Source organism: Onychostruthus taczanowskii, unplaced genomic scaffold (assembly GCF_017590055.1).
Source record: "Onychostruthus taczanowskii isolate IOZ18803 unplaced genomic scaffold, ASM1759005v1 scaffold467, whole genome shotgun sequence".
Classification (NCBI taxonomy): Eukaryota; Metazoa; Chordata; class Aves; order Passeriformes; family Passeridae; genus Onychostruthus; species Onychostruthus taczanowskii.
In genome coordinates this window covers 1-16,047 of record NW_024502203.1, presented here as the reverse complement: position 1 = coordinate 16,047, position 16,047 = coordinate 1, and the positions used below count along the sequence as shown (strand labels likewise).

The 16,047-nt window shown below is 57.3% G+C and overlaps 2 protein-coding genes across 3 annotated transcripts in view; both read right to left on the bottom strand.

The window, feature by feature from the left end:
* The window catches only part of GRWD1 (glutamate rich WD repeat containing 1), a 14,437-nt gene extending 7,312 nt beyond the window's left edge, over positions 1 to 7,125 (bottom strand). Inside the window, exons 1-4 of one of the 2 annotated variants that reach the window (XM_041414753.1) lie at positions 6,893 to 7,125; positions 4,923 to 5,040; positions 3,711 to 3,882; positions 236 to 461 (exon numbers count right to left, since the gene is read on the bottom strand). In XM_041414753.1, coding sequence (XP_041270687.1) covers positions 236 to 461; positions 3,711 to 3,882; positions 4,923 to 5,040; positions 6,893 to 7,103 — 727 coding nt within the window. In that variant the 5' untranslated portion in view covers positions 7,104 to 7,125. Of the gene's footprint in view, positions 1 to 235; positions 462 to 1,996; positions 2,169 to 3,710; positions 3,883 to 4,922; positions 5,041 to 6,892 lie in introns of both variants that reach the window. The other variant, XM_041414752.1, reaches the window with a different exon arrangement.
* A 52-nt stretch (positions 7,126 to 7,177) lies between these two features.
* On the bottom strand, positions 7,178 to 14,295 carry LOC121341323 (carnitine O-palmitoyltransferase 1, brain isoform-like; the record flags this gene model as incomplete). Its single annotated transcript, XM_041414751.1, has 12 exons — positions 7,178 to 7,228; positions 7,563 to 7,586; positions 7,977 to 8,072; positions 8,350 to 8,451; positions 8,785 to 8,937; positions 9,740 to 9,871; positions 10,123 to 10,281; positions 10,359 to 10,475; positions 11,214 to 11,319; positions 12,024 to 12,266; positions 13,598 to 13,796; positions 14,157 to 14,295. Coding segments are annotated over 12 exons (1,521 nt in total), but the record flags the coding sequence as incomplete, so codon positions are not given.
* Positions 14,296 to 16,047: the final 1,752 nt, after the last annotated feature.

Below are 16,047 nucleotides of genomic sequence, written 5' to 3'. Positions count from 1 at the left end.
TTCCGATCTCACCTGGGCTCTGGGGTCTCCAATCCCCCTGTGACCTCCAGACCCCAAATCCCCCCCAATTTCCCCCAAATCCTCACCTGGGCTCTGGGGTCTCCAATCCCCCTGTGACCTCCAGACCCCAAATCCCCCCCAATTTCCCCCAAATCCTCACCTGGGCTCTGGGGTCTCCAATCCCCCTGTGACCCCCCAGACCCCAAATCCCCCCAGTTTTCCCCCAAATCCTCACCTGGGCTCAGGGGGCTCCAGTCCAGCCCGAACCCCTCGTCCATGTGGCCGCTGAAGGTGGCGAGCGCGGGCAGGGCTCCCTGCTGGACGCTCTTGGGCCCCCTCCCCAAATCCCCCTCCCCAAATTCCGTCCCCAGGGCCCCCAGGGCCCCCCTCAGAGCCAGCACCTCCACCTGGCCCCGCTCCGACCACACGGCCGCGACCGGGGACCCCCCGAGGGACGTCACCTGTGGGGGGACACGGCAAAGGGGGGTCAGGGACCCCCAAAAGGGGCTAAGAGGGGGGGAAGGAGGGATTTGGGGAGGTTTGAGGGGGTTTTGGGGGTCCCAGGGGGTATTTTGGGGTCCCAGAGGGTCCTGAGAGGGACACAGGGGGAGATTTGGGGGTCCCCAGGGGGGTCTGAGGGGGGTCCCAAAGGGTTTTGGGGTGTCAAGATGGGGGTCTTGGAGCATCCCAAGGGTTTTTTTGGGGGGGTCCCGAGGGTTATTTGGGGGTTTAAGGGGCGGTCCCGAGGGTTATTTGAGGTTCACAGTTTAATTTTGAGGGTCCCAGAGAAATTTAGGGGGTGGTCCCAAGGTGATATGGAGAATCCCAGAAAGATTTTGGGGGTCCTGGGGCGGGTATTCGGAGGTCAGTGGGGTTTTTTGGGGGTGTCATGGTGGGGTTTTGGGGTTCCCAGGGTGGGTTTTTGGGTTCCCAGGTAGAGTTTTTGGGGTCTCAGGATGGATTTTTCAGTTTTTTGGGAATTTTTTGGGGTTCCCAGGGTGGGTTTTTGGGTTCCTAGGATGAATTTTGGGGGTCTCAGGGTGAGTTTTTTGGTTCCCAGGTGGGTTTTTGGGTTTCCAGGGCGATGAGTTTTTTTGGGGTTCCCAGTTTGGGTTTTTGGGTTCCCAGGGTGGGTTTTTGGGTTCCCAGGCAGAGTTTTTGAGTTTTTTTTGGGTTCCCAGGTTGGGTTTTTGGCTTCCCAGGGTGGGTTTTTGGGTTCCCAGGCAGGGTTTTCGTGGGGTTTTTTTGGGGCTCCCAGGGTGGCTTTTTGAGGTTTTTTTTGGGTTCCCAGGTGGGTTTTTGGGTTCCTAGGATGAATTTTGGGGGTCTCAGGGTGAGTTTTTTGGTTCCCAGGTGGGTTTTTTTGGGTTCCCAGGGTGGGTTTTTGGGTTCCCAGGCAGGGTTTTTGAGTTTTTTGGGTTCCCCGGTGGGTTTTTGGGTTCCCAGGGTGAATTTTTGGGTTCCCAGGTGGGTTTTTTGGGGTTCCCAGGTGGGTTTTTGGGTTTCCAGGGCGATTTTTGGGGTTCCCAGGGTAGGTTTTTGGGTTCCCAGGCGGGGTTTTTGGGGTTCCCAGGTTGGGTTTTTGGGTTCCCACCTTGGGTTTTTGGGTTCCCAGACAGGGGTTTTGAGTTTTTTTGGGGTTCCCAGGTGGGTTTTTGAGTTCCTAGGGTGGGTTTTTTTGGGTTCCCAGGTTGGGTTTTTGGGTTCCCAGACAGGGGTTTTGAGTTTTTTTGGGTTCCCAAGCAGGGTTTTTGGGTTTCCAGGGTGAGTTTTTGAGTTTTTTTGGGTTCCCAGTTTGGGTTTTTGGGTTCCCAGGTGGGTTTTTGGGTTCCCAGGCAGGGTTTTCGTGGGGTTTTTTTGGGGCTCCCAGGGTGGCTTTTTGAGTTTTTTTTGGGTTCCCAGGTGGGTTTTTTGGGGTTCCCAGGTTGGGTTTTTGGGTTCCCAGGCAGGGTTTCCGTGGGGTTTTTTTGGGGGGCTGTTTTTGGGGGTGCCATACCCGCAGCCTGTTGATGCCCCCGTAGTGGGGGGCCATGATGAGCAGCAGCTGTGGCTCCCTGCCCTCCCCGTCCTGGTCGCTGTCACTGTCACTGTCACTGTCACTGTCGCTGCTGTCCCCGCCCTTCCCCCGCCGCAGCCCGTGCAGGTTTTGCATCTGCAGCAGCAGCACCCTGGAGGGGGAGGGGACACCCCCAGTCAGGGCTGGGGACACCCCAAAAACACTGGAAAAACACCCCAAAATCCACCCCGAAACCCATCCAAAAAACCGCAAAATCCACCCTGAAACCCATCCGAAAAACACCCCAAAATCCACCGCACAACCCACCTGAAAACCACCCCAAAAAAACCCCAAAACCCACCCCAAAAAAACCCCAAAATCACCCCAAAAAAAAACCCAAAACCCACCCAAAAAAAACCCAAAATCACCCCAAAACCCACCCCAAAAAACCCCAAAATCACCCTAAAACCAATCCCAAAAACCGTCCCAAAACCCACCTGAAAAACACTCAAAAACCACCCCAAAGCCCATCCCAAACCCACCCCAATAACCATCCTTAAAACCACCCGAGAAACACTCCAAAAATTCACCCCAAAACCGCCCAAAACCCACCCAAAAAAACCCCAAAATCACCCCAAAACCACCCCAAAAAAACCCAAAACCCACCCCAAAACCGCTCGAAAAAAACCCCAAAACCACCCCAAAACCAATCCCGAAAACCGCTCCAAAACCCACCTGAAAAACACCCAAAAATCACCCCAAAGCCCACCCGAAAACTGCTCCAAAAAAGCTCCAAAACCACCCCAAAACCCAGCCCAAAACACCCCAAAAACCACCTGAAAAAAAACCCCAAAACCGCCCCAAAAAAAACCCAAAACCCCCCAAACCCACCCCAGGCTGAGGGGGGGTGAGGAACGGGGGGAGTCAAAATTGAGGGGGGGGGAGGACACAAAATGGGGGAGGGGAGATAAGGGCACCCCAGGGGGTTGGGGTTTGAGAGGGACACAGGGGGAGATTTGGGGGTCCCCAGGGGGGTCTGAGGGGGGTCCCAAAGGGTTTTGGGGCGTCAAGATGGGGGTCTTGGAGCATCCCAAGGGTTTTTTTGGGGGGGTCCCGAGGGTTATTTGGGGGTTTAAGGGGCGGTCCCGAGGGTTATTTGAGGTTCACAGTTTAATTTTGAGGGTCCCAGAGAAATTTAGGGGGTGGTCCCAAGGTGATATGGAGAATCCCAGAAAGATTTTGGGGGTCCTGGGGCGGGTATTCGGAGGTCAGTGGGGTTTTTTGGGGGTGTCATGGTGGGGTTTTGGGGTTCCCAGGGTGGGTTTTTGGGTTCCCAGGTAGAGTTTTTGGGGTCTCAGGATGGATTTTTCAGTTTTTTGGGAATTTTTTGGGGTTCCCAGGTGGGTTTTTGGGTTTCCAGGGCGATTTTTGGGGTTCCCAGGGTGGGTTTTTGGGTTCCCAGGCAGGGTTTTTGAGTTTTTTGGGGTCCCCGGTGGGTTTTTGGGTTCCCAGGGTGAATTTTTGGGTTCCCAGGTGGGTTTTTGGGTTCCCAGGCAGGGTTTTCGTGGGGTTTTTTTGGGGCTCCCAGGGTGGCTTTTTGAGTTTTTTTTGGGTTCCCAGGTGGGTTTTTTGGGGTTCCCAGGTTGGGTTTTTGGGTTCCCAGGCAGGGTTTCCGTGGGGTTTTTTTGGGGGGCTGTTTTTGGGGGTGCCATACCCGCAGCCTGTTGATGCCCCCGTAGTGGGGGGCCATGATGAGCAGCAGCTGTGGCTCCCTGCCCTCCCCGTCCTGGTCGCTGTCGCTGTCGCTGTCACTGTCACTGTCGCTGCTGTCCCCGCCCTTCCCCCGCCGCAGCCCGTGCAGGTTTTGCATCTGCAGCAGCAGCACCCTGGAGGGGGAGGGGACACCCCCAGTCAGGGCTGGGGACACCCCAAAAACACTGGAAAAACACCCCAAAATCCACCCCGAAACCCATCCAAAAAACCGCAAAATCCACCCTGAAACCCATCCGAAAAACACCCCAAAATCCACCGCACAACCCACCTGAAAACCACCCCAAAAAAACCCCAAAACCCACCCCAAAAAAACCCCAAAATCACCCCAAAAAAAACCCCAAAACCCACCCAAAAAAAACCCAAAATCACCCCAAAACCCACCCCAAAAAACCCCAAAATCACCCTAAAACCAATCCCAAAAACCGTCCCAAAACCCACCTGAAAAACACTCAAAAACCACCCCAAAGCCCATCCCAAACCCACCCCAATAACCATCCTTAAAACCACCCGAGAAACACTCCAAAAATTCACCCCAAAACCGCCCAAAACCCACCCAAAAAAACCCCAAAATCACCCCAAAACCACCCCAAAAAAACCCAAAACCCACCCCAAAACCGCTCGAAAAAAACCCCAAAACCACCCCAAAACCAATCCCGAAAACCGCTCCAAAACCCACCTGAAAAACACCCAAAAATCACCCCAAAGCCCACCCGAAAACTGCTCCAAAAAAGCTCCAAAACCACCCCAAAACCCAGCCCAAAACACCCCAAAAACCACCTGAAAAAAAACCCCAAAACCGCCCCAAAAAAAACCCAAAACCCCCCAAACCCACCCCAGGCTGAGGGGGGGTGAGGAACGGGGGGAGTCAAAATTGAGGGGGGGGGAGGACACAAAATGGGGGAGGGGAGATAAGGGCACCCCAGGGGGTTGGGGTTTTGGAACGACTCTCTATGTATGCCAGGGAGAGAGCACTACAAAGTAGAAAACAGCTCCATGAGTGGGTGGGGAGGGTGGTCGTAAAAATGCAGACTAAATAACTGCAAACTGCAATGGTTTGGTGGTAATTTTTTGGGGGGGTCCCGGGGGTCTCAGTGTAATTGGGGGGGCCCCAGGGGTCTCAGTGTAATTTGGGGGGGGGTCCCGGGGGTCTCACCGGTTGGCCCCGGGGGTCTCGGCCTGGGTTCCCGCGCACAGCAGCACCGACAGCGGGGGCTCCTCGCGCCCCTCCCCCAGCCCGTCCCGCACCACGTCAAAGCTCAGGCACGGCGACCCTGGGGAGGGGGCGCTCAGAGACCCCGGAACACCCCAAAAACCCCCCAAATCCTCCCCAAAAATCCTCCCTCAAACCCCCCCAAAATCCTCCCAAACCCCCCAAAAATCCTCCCTCAAAGCCTCCCAAAACCCTTCCAAAATTCCCTCAAAATCCTCCCTTAAACCCTCCAAAATCCTCCCCCACACTCCCCCAAATCCCCCCTCAAACCTCCCCAAAATCCTCCCTCAAATCCCCCAAAATCCCCCCAAGCCCCAGACCCTGAACTGCCCCAGACCCTGAACTGCCCCAGAGCCTGAACTGCCGCAAACCCTGAACTGCCCCAGACCCTGAACTGCCCCAGACCCCCTCTAAAGCCTCCCAAATTCCCTTGGACTGCCCCAGAGTCCCTTTAAATGTCCCCAAATCCCCCTGAACTGCCCCAAATCCCGCCAAGTCCCCTCGAACTGCCCCAGACCCCCTCTAAATGCCCCAAGCCCCATTGAACTGCCCCAAATCCCCCCAAAATCCTCCCCAAAAATCCTCCCTCAAACCTCCTAAAACCCCTCCAAAATCCCCCCAAAATCCTCCCAAAACCCCCCCAAAAATCCTCCCTCAAAACCCCCAGAATCCTCCCTCAAACCCCTCCAAAATCCTCTCTTAAACCTCCCAAAATTCCCCCAAAATCCTCTCTTAACCCCCCCAAATCCCCCCTCAAACGTCCCCAAAATCCCCCTAAAATTCTCCCTCAAACACCCCCAAACACCCTCAAAAATCCCCCCAAAATCCTCCCTCAAACCTCCCCAAAATCCTGCCCAAAACCCCCCGAGATCCTCCCAAAAATCTTCACCCGAAGCCCCCCAAAAACCCCTCAGAATCCTCACTCAAAGTCCCCAAAATCCCCCCAAAATCCTCTCAAAACCCCCCCAAAATGCCCTCAAACCTCCCCAAAAGTTCTCTGTTGGAACCCCCCAAAATCCTCCCTCACATCCCCCCCAAATCCCCCCCTTCAAAACCCTCCCTGAAATCCCAAAATACCCCTCAAACCCTCCCAAAATCCCCCCAAACGCCCCCAAAATCCTCCTGAAACCCTCCCAAAATCCCCTCAAAATCCCCCAAAAATCCTCCCTTGAAGACCCCCAAAATAGCCTCAGAATCCTCCCTCAAACCCCCCCGAATCCTCCTTCAAACTCCTCCAAAATCCTCCTTCAAACCCCCCAAATCCCCCCTCAAATTGCCCTCCCAGTGCGCTCCCATTAACACCAGTGCCTCCTCCAACCTCCTCATTCCCTTCTGGAACCCCTCAGGACCCCCCGGTTCCCCTCAAAACCCCCCAGGACCCCCCGGTTCCCTTCAGGAACCCCACAGGACCCCCTGGTTCCCCTCAGCCTCTCCAACCCTCTCATCCCTCGGCTCCCCTCAGGATCCTCCAGGATCCCCTCAGGACCCCCCGGCTCCCCTCATTCCGCCGGTTCCTCCCAAAACATCTCTGTTCCCCTCAGCTCCCCGGTTCCTCTCAGGCCACCCCGGTTCCCCTCATCCCCCCGGTTCCCCTCAGGATCCTCCAGGACCCCCCGGTTCCCCTCATTCCCCCGGTTACCCTCAGGACACCCCGGTTCTCCTCAGGAACCCCACAGGACCCCCCCGGTTCCCCTCAGGACCCCCCGGTTCCCCTCAGGATCCTCCAGGACCCCCCTCGGTTCCCCTCAGCAACCCGGTTCCCCTCATTCCCCCGGTTCCCCTCAGGACCCCCCGGTTCTCCTTAGCCTCTCCAACCCCTTCATCTCCCCGGTTCCCCTCAGAATCCTCCAGGACCCCCCCGGTTCCCCTCATCCCCTCCAGCCCCCTCATCCCGGTCCCCCAGCCCGCGGTACCGGTGCCGGCGCGGTGATACATCACGTACGCCTCCTCATCCATCACCAGCTCCTCGTCGGGGCCCAGCGGCGGCCCCGTCCCGGGCAGGTACACGCGGCCGGGGGGCTCCGCGTCCGCCCTGTCGCGATTGCGGACCCGGGGCCGGTCGCGATTCGGGGCCCGCAGGCGATTCGGAGCTCGGGCTTTGGAGGAGCCGCGCCGCGCCGCCATCTTGGCCGTGAGGGGAAACGGCACTTCCGGCGGGGGCTCCGCCCACTTCCGGGTGGTTGTGTGGCTGGTTCCGGTCACGTGACGGACGATGGCGGTCGGGCGGTTCCAGTGGCCCCAGTGGGGTCCTGGGGAGAGGGCTCAGGGACCCCCAAAATACACCCCAAAATCCACCCAAACCCACCCCCAGGAGCCGCTGGGGGTCATGAGGGGAGAGGGTCCCAAATACACCCCAAAATCCACCCCAAAAACCCCCAAAATCCACCCCAAAAACCCCCAAAACCCACCCAAAACCCACCGTGTGAACCGCCGGGGGTCCTGGGGAGAGGGCTCAGGGACCCCCAAAATACACCCCAAAATCCACCCAAACCCACCCCCAGGAGCCGCTGGGGGTCATGAGGGGAGAGGGTCCCAAATACACCCCAAAATCCACCCCAAAAACCCCCAAAATCCACCCAAAACCCACCATGAGAACCGCCGGGGGTCCTGGGGGGAGAGGGCTCAGGGACCCCCAAAATCCACCCCAAAATCCACCCAAACCCACCCCAAAACCCGCCGCGAGAACCACCGGGGGTCCTGGGGAGAGGGCTCAGGGACCCCCCAAAACCCTCCAGGGGCCCCCAAAATCCACCCCCAGACCCCCAAATCCATGCCCAGACCCCCCCAAAACCCACCCAGACCCCCCAAAACCCCCCCAGAACCCCAGTGATTTTGGGGGGGTTTGGGGGGTTTTTTGGGGGGAAATTTCAGGGAGGACTTGGGGGAGGTTTTGGCTTTATTTGGATGAGGTTTTGGGTGGGATTTTGGGGTTTTTTCAGGGAGGTTTTGGGGGGGTTTGGGGTTTTTTTGGGGGGGGTTTGGTCACCCCCCACTCACCGTTTTTGGGGACCCCTCCCTGCAGGAGATGTGCACGAGGACGGGGCCGGCGTCCCCTCCCCCGGTGAAGGAAACCCCGTACCCGTCCTGGTGGGGCTGGGGGGGCAGGCAGCACCAGTGACCCCCAGTTCATCCCAGTAACCTCCCAGTTCATCCCAGTAACCTCCCAGTGACCCCCCAGTTCATCCCAGTTCATCCCAGTAACCTCCCCGTGCCCCTCATTCCCCCCCAGTCCCTCCCAGTCTCCCCCAGTCCCTCCCAGTTTCATCCCAGTCTCTCCCAGTGCCTCCCATTCCCCCTGCTCAGTCCCTCCCAGTCCCCCCAGTCCCTCCCAGTCTCCCCCAGTTCCCTCCCAGTGCCCCCCAGTACCCACCGGGTTGAAGCCGCCCCCCGCAGGCCGCAGGGGGTGGGGCAGCAGTGGGGGGTGTGGCCGAGGGGCGGGGCTAAAGGCCAGAGCCCAAGGCTGCCCCAGGACCTAGGGGGTGGAAACATGCAAATGAGACCACACCCACACCCAATGCATCAGCCAATCACTGTGACTCTCTTTAGGCCATGCCCTTTGTGACCACACCCTGTTGACCATATAAAGACAAAACCAGGTCCTCCTTGGCCCAACCCACCTCCTTATAAGGCAATTCTTAGTCAAGCTCCACCCCATCCTGGGTTAGGCCCCGCCCCTTAGCCTTGGTCCTACCCTCAAGCTCCACCCATCTCCTTATATGGCAAACCCAGCCAAGCCCCGCCCCTCCTCAATGTAAACCACACCCCTCTCAGGCCACACCCCCAACCCAGCCAAAGCCCCGCCCACCTCTGTGAGGAAGGGTGGGCGGAGCTGCATCTGATTGGCCACGGCCGCCAGCGCCTGCAGGTGCCGCTCCAGCCCCGCCCCCGTCATGGCCGCCCGGCGCCGCCCCCGCGCCTGCGCCAGCGCCGCCTCCAGCAGCACCTGCCGGCGCCCCCGCTGGGCAGAGAGGGGAACTGCAGGTTAGGGGGACCCCCGAGACCCCCACTGATCGCCCCAAAATCCTCCCAATGATCACCCCAAAATCCCCCCAGAGACTGTCAATAATCACCCCAAAATCCCCCCAGAGACCCTCAAAGATCACCCCAAAATCCCCCCGAGACCCCCACTGATCACCCCAAAATGCCCCCAATGATCGCTCCAAAATCCCCCCAGAGACCCCCAATGATGTCCCAAAATCCCCAATGATCGCCCCAAAATCCCCCCAGAGACCCCCAATGATGTCCCAAAATCCCCAATGATCACCCCAAAATCCCCCAGAGACCCCCAATGATCGCCCCAAAATCCCCCCAGAGACCCCCAATAATCACCCCAAAATCCTCCCAATGATTGTCCCAAACTGCCCCCAGAGAACCCCCTCACGTTTTCTACCATTTTCTCCCCTCACGTTTCCCACCCTTTTTCTGCCCTCACATTCCTGCCCTTTTCCCCCTCACGTTTCCCACAATTTTCCCTCGTATTTCCCACTATTTTCCCTTCATGTTTTCCACCCTTTTCCCCCTCACGTTTCTCGCCCTTTTCCCCTTCACATTTCCCACCATTTTCCCCTCACGTTTTCCACCATTTTCCCCTCACGTTTCCCGCCCTTTTCCCCTCACATCTCCCACCCCCAAATAACACCCCCAGTCACTCCCCCAAAACCAAGACCCCCCTCAGTGACCCCTCAGCATCCCCCAGCCCCATTTTTGGGGTCCCCAGTCCCATTTTTGGGGTTCCCAGCCCCATTTTTGGGGTTCCTCACGGGGATTTGGGGGTCCCTCAGGGCACGCTCCAGCTCCAGCAGGGGGCGCCCCACACCGCGTGCGCCGTCAGCGCGGCCCTCGAGGAAAAGGCGCGTCGGGATCGGCTCATACGTGAGGGCAGGGCCGCGCTCCTGAGGGGATTTTGGAGAGATTTTGGGAATCTGGGGGATTTTGGGGTCTCTGGCATGGAGTTTGGGGGAGTCTCAGTTGGATTTGAGGGGTCTCAGGCGGGTTTTGGAGCCTTCAAGGAAAATGCGCGTCGGGATCGGCTCGAACGTGAGGGCGGGGCCGCGCTCCTGAGGGGATTTTGGGGAGATTTTGGGTCTCTAGGATGGAGTTTGGAGGGTCCCAGGGGTGAATTTTGGGGGTCTCCGTGTCTCACCCTGACCAGCGCCAGCTCCAGTGCCAGCGGCAGCAGCTCCTGGGAGCTCTCGGGGGTCCCAGGGGGTCCCGGGGGGGCTTCAACCGACACCACGTGGAGCTGGAGCCCCTCAGCCATGGCCTGGAACTGCTCCCGGGCCTGGGGCAGCACCCCCGAAACCTGCCCGAAAATATTCCTAAAATACCCCAAAACGTCCCCAAAAACGCTCTCCCAGTCCCTCCCAGTGCTCCCAGTACCTGCGGGGGGAGGTCCCAGTGCAGCTCCTGGGGGGGCTCGGGGGTCCTGCCCTGCTCTGCCCCGAGGCAGCTCCCGGACTCGTCGTAGCCCAGGGACCGGTCCAGGGCCAGTGCAAACTGAAGGGGGCAAATTAGGGGGGGGTCCCAAAATTGGGGACCCTCCCCAATTTCCCTGACACCTCCCCAAAAATTTTCCCATCGTTTCATGCCCTTTTCCCCTCACGTTTTCCCACCCTTTTCTCCCCTCACGTTTTCCCGCCATTTTCTCCCCTCACGTTTCCCACCCTTTTCTCCCCTCACATTTCCCGCTCTTTTTCTCCCCTCACGTTTCCCGCCCTTTTCTCCCCTCACGTTTTCCCGCCCTTTTCTCCCCTCATGCTCCCCGCCATTTTCCCCTCACATTCCCCCATTTTGGGCCCGCAATTCCCCACAAAACTGGGGAGGGATCGCAGATTTGAGGGGATTTTGGGGAGGTCTCCAGAGGTTTTGGGGGAGTCCCTAGTTCTGGGAGATTTTCGAAGATTTTTTGAGGTGATTTTGGGGGGATTTTTGGGGTGATTTTAGGAGCACTTCAGACACCATTTTTGGGGGATTTTGGGAGGACTTTCAGAGGGATTTTGGGGGGGATTTTGGGATGAATTTTGGTGGAATTTGGGGGGATATTTTTGGGTGATTTTGAGGTATTTTTGGGATACCTCTCAGAGGTCCTCAACCATGGTGGCATGTCCTGGATTTTGGGGTGATTTTTGAGTGAATTTGGGGGGGATTTTTGGGGGGATTTGGGGTATTTTGGAGGGGGTTTTTATGGGGATTTGGGGTATTTTGGGGGGATTTTTGGGGGGATTTTCGGGGTACCTCCCAGAGGTGCCCAGCCACGGGGGGGTCTCCCCACGAGTGCTCCACGCTGAGCCCGACGCGCCCCGAGGGGAACACGACCAACGTCAGCGACTTGTCGAACCACCTGTGGGGACACGGGGGGTCCTGGGGGGCCCAAAACTCCCCAAAATCCCACCCTGGGACCCCCCAAAATATCCCCGAGCACCCAAAATATCCCCAACCCTTCAAAACCCCTCCCAAAACTCCGAGAATGTCCCCAAAACAGCTCCAAGAAGCACCTGGGGAGGGGGGTCCCAAAATCCTCCAGGACACCCCAAAATCCACCCTGGACCCCCCAACTCCCCCTGGGACCCCCAAAACTTCCATCAAGACCCCCCCAAAGTCTCCCCTGGGGATCCTGGGTTGGGTTTTGGGAGATTTGGGGGATCCAGTTGCAGTTTTGGGAAATTTTGGGGGCTCTCTGACCACCTGGAGGGGGTTTAGGTGTTTCCAGGGGGATTTTGGGGCAATTTTGGGGGGATTTTTTGGGATTTTGGGCGTCTCTGACTGGCTATGGGGGATTTGGGGTTCCCAGAGGAATTTTGGGGTGTTTTAAGTGGATTTTGGGGAGGTTTTGGGGGGATTATGGGGGTCTCTGACCGGTTGTGGAGAGGTTTAGATGGTACCCATGGGGATTTTGGGGCGATTTTGGGGTTATTTTGGGATGATTTTGGGGGAATTTTGAGGATTTTGGGGGTCTCTGACCGGTTGTGGGGTGGGTTTAGGTGTTCCCAGGGGAATTTTGGGGGATTTTGAAGGGATTTTGGGGCGATTTTGGGGGTCTCTGACCGGTTGTGGGGGGGTCCCAGCAGCAGCGCCTTGGCCTCGTTGTCCAGGTCCCCATCCTGGGGGGGGTCTCGCTCCTCGGGGGGGGGTTCCCCGTTTTTGGGGGGGTCCCCATTTTGGGGAGGGTCCCCGTTGGGGGAGGGGTCGAAGGCGACGACGAAGGGGGCGTCCTCGAGGACCCCCAGGGCCGCCAGGCTGGGACCCCCCCCGGCCACCAGCAGCGCCCGCGCCCGCGCCCAGGGGCACCTGGGGACCCCAAAACTTCATCAGGGACCCCAAAAATACCCAAAAAAAATACCCCAAAATACCCCAAATAATACAGCAAAGAGCTCAAAAATATCCTCAAAATACCCCAAATGGCCCAAAAATGCCCCAAAAATAGCCCAAAATGCTCCAAATCCTCCCCAAATCCCACAAGTTTCCCCCAAATCCCCCCCCCGCACAAACTCCACCAAAGCACCCCCCCCGGCCACCAGCAGCGCCCGCGCCCGCGCCCAGGGGCACCTGGGGACCCCAAAAATATCCCAAAATATCCCAAAAATAACACAAAATACCCCAAAACCCCCCGGCCACCAGCAGCGCCCGCGCCCAGGGGCACCTGGGGACCCCAAAAATATCACAAAATATCCCAAAAATAGCACAAAATACCCCAAATCTCCTTCAAAATCCCCTGAAATCCCCAAAAATGCCCCAGCCCGCGCCCAGGGGCACCTGGGGACCCCAAAAATATCCCAAAAATAACCCAAAAATAACACAAAAATAACACAAAATAACACAAAATAACCCAAAATATCCCAAAAATAACACAAAATATCCCAAAATATCCCAAATCCCCCCTCGCCCACCAGCAGCACCCGCGCCCAGGGGCACCTGGGGACCCCAAAACTTCATCAGGGACCCCAAAAATACCCAAAAAAAATACCCCAAAATACCCCAAATAATACAGCAAAGAGCTCAAAAATATCCTCAAAATACCCCAAATGGCCCAAAAATGCCCCAAAAATAGCCCAAAATGCTCCAAATCCTCCCCAAATCCCACAAGTTTCCCCCAAATCCCCCCCAAATTGCACCAAATCTTCTCCAAACTCCTCAAATCTCCCCCAAAGCCCTCCCAAATCCCCCCAAATCCCCCCAAAGTTACCTCAAATCCCCCCAAATCCTCCCCGATTCCCTCACAAAATTCTCCAAAATCCCCTCAAACTCCTTTTATTCCACCCAAATATCCCAAAATCCCTCAAATCCGCCCTAAAATCCCTCAAATCCCTCCCAAAATCCCTCAAATCCCCTCCAAAATCCCCAAAATCCCCCCTAAAATCCCTCAAATCCCCTCCAAAATCCCCAAAATCCGTCCCAAAATCCCCCAAATCCTCCCAAAATCCCTCAAATCCCCTCCAAAATCCCCCAAATCCCTCCCAAAATCCGTCCCAAAATCTCCCAAATCCTCTCTAAAATCCCTCAAATCCCTCCCAAAATGCCCTAAATTACCTCCAAAATGCCCAAAATCCTCTAAATCCACCCAATATCCCCCCAAAATGCCCCAAAACCCCCCAAAATTCCCCCCAAATCCCCCCCCTCACCTGTCCCCGGCCGTCAGCACCGCGGGGGTCTCGGGGGGGGGTCCCCCCTCCCCTTTTTGCTCCAGAACCTTCTGGAACTGCCCCTGGAGCTCGGGGGGGCTCAGGGGCCGCCCCCCGCCCGCCCTGAGGGGCACCCGGAAGAGGCGCCCCCCAAAAAGCACGGCCAGGTGAGACCCCCCCCCAAAATGCCTCAGGTGGTCTGGGGGGAAAGGGGGAGAGAGGGGCACGTCAGGGGGACCCCCCCTCAAATCCCACAGGGAGATTTTGGGGGTCCCAAAAGGGATTTGGGGGGGGTTGGGGTGTTCAGGGGGGGTTTTGGGGGTCTACCCCAAATTTCCCTCTTTAAACCCCAAATTTCCCTCTTTAAACCCCAAAATTCCCCTTTTAATCCCCAAATTTCCCCCCTGGGGGACCCCAAATGCCCGCCGGGACCCCCAAAATTCCCCTTTTAGACCCCAAATTTCCCTCTTTAAACCCCAAATTTCCCTCTTTAAACCCCAAAATTCCCTCTCTAAACCCCAAAATTCCTCTTTAAAGCCCAAATTTCGGCCGCGGGGACCCCCCACCCCTCCCCATTTCGGGGGGCTCACGGGGGGCAGGGACCCCCCCCGGACGAGGCTCCGGAAGCGCAGGAAGGCGAAGGCGACGTTGGCGGCGCGGGCGGCCGGGACCCGCGTGGGGGAGGGGCCCAGAAGGTCCTGGGGGGGCACCCCAAAATCAGAACCCCAAATTTGGGGGGTCAGACCCTCACCCACCCCCCAAACACCCGAATTTGGGGGGCAAAACCCCAAATTTGGGGGGCAAAACCTGAAATTGTGGGGGTAAAACCCCCAAAAAACCTAAAAATGGGGGGCACACCCATGGAAAATGATGGGGAAGGGACCCCAAATGGACCTGGGGGGCACCCCAAAATCTGAACCCCAAATTTAGGGGGTCAGACCCTCACCCACCCCCCAAAATCCCAAATTAGGGGGGCCAAGACCCGAAATTTGGGGGGTAAAACCCCCAAAAACCCCAAAAATGGGGGGCACACCCATGAAAAATGATGGGGAAGGGACCCCAAAATGTCCTGGGGGGGCACCCCAAAATCTGAACCCCAAATTTGGGGGGTCAGACCCTCACCCACCCCCCAAAAACCCCAAATTGGGGGGGCAAAACCCCCAAAAAACCTAAAAATGGGGGGCAAGCCCACCAAAAATGATGGGGAAGAGACCCCAAATGGACCTGGGGGGCACCCCAAAATCAGAACCCCAAATTTGGGGGGGGTCAGACCCTCACCCACCCCCCAAAAACCCCAAATTTGGGGGGCAAACCCCCAAATTTGGGGGGTAAAACCCCAAAAAGTGCCCCAAATACCCTAAAAATTGGAGGGAAGGGACCCCAAAATGTCCTGGGGGGGCACCCCAAAATCAGAACCCCAAATTTGGGGGGGGTCAGACCCTCACCCCCCCCCCAAAAACCCCAAATTTGGGGGGGGGGGAAAACCCCCCAAAAATGGGGGACAAAGGACCCCCAAAGCCACTAAAACTGAGGGGAAGGGACCCCAAAATTTTTCGGGGCACCCCTAAAATCAGAACCCCAAATTTGGGGGGGGTCAGACCCTCACCCCCCCCCCAAAAACCCCAAATTTGGGGGGGGGGGAAAACCCCCCAAAAATGGGGGACAAAGGACCCCCAAAGCCACTAAAACTGAGGGGAAGGGACCCCAAAATTTTTCGGGGCACCCCTAAAATCAGAACCCCAAATTTGGGGGGGGTCAGACCCTCACCCCCCCCCCAAAAACCCCAAATTTGGGGGGGGGGTAAAACCCCCAAAAATGGGGGACAAAGGACCCCCAAAGCCACTAAAACTGAGGGGAAGGGACCCCAAAATTTTTGGGGGCACCCCTAAAATCAGAACCCCAAATTTGGGGGGTCAGACCCTCACCCACCCCCCAAAAACCCCAAATTTGGGGGTCAGAACCCTAAAAATTGAGGGGAAGAGACCCCAAAAGGACCTGGGGGGGCACCCCAAAATCTGAACCCCAAATTTGGGGGTCAGAACCCTAAAAATTGAGGGGAAGAGACCCCAAAAGGACCTGGGGGGGCACCCCAAAAACTGAACCCCAAATTTGGGGGGGTCAGATCCTCACCCACCCCCCAAAACCCCAAATTGGGGGGAAAAGACCCCAAGGACCCCTCCCAGAAGCCCAAATTGGGTCTGGGGGAGTTTTGGGGTCCCCCAATTTCCTGGAGTTTTTGGGGAGTTCTCAGAATTTGGGGGTTTTTTGGGGGGGTCCCCAATTTCGGGGGTCTCACCATGAGGTAGTAGCTGCCCGTGGTGGGGAGGGGTCCCCGAGCCCCCAAATGCAGCTGCTCCTCCCACAGGTCACTCAGCTGGGGGGGGACACAAAATTGGGGACCCCAAAAAAACCCAAAATTCACACGGGACCCCCAAAACTGCCAGAACCCC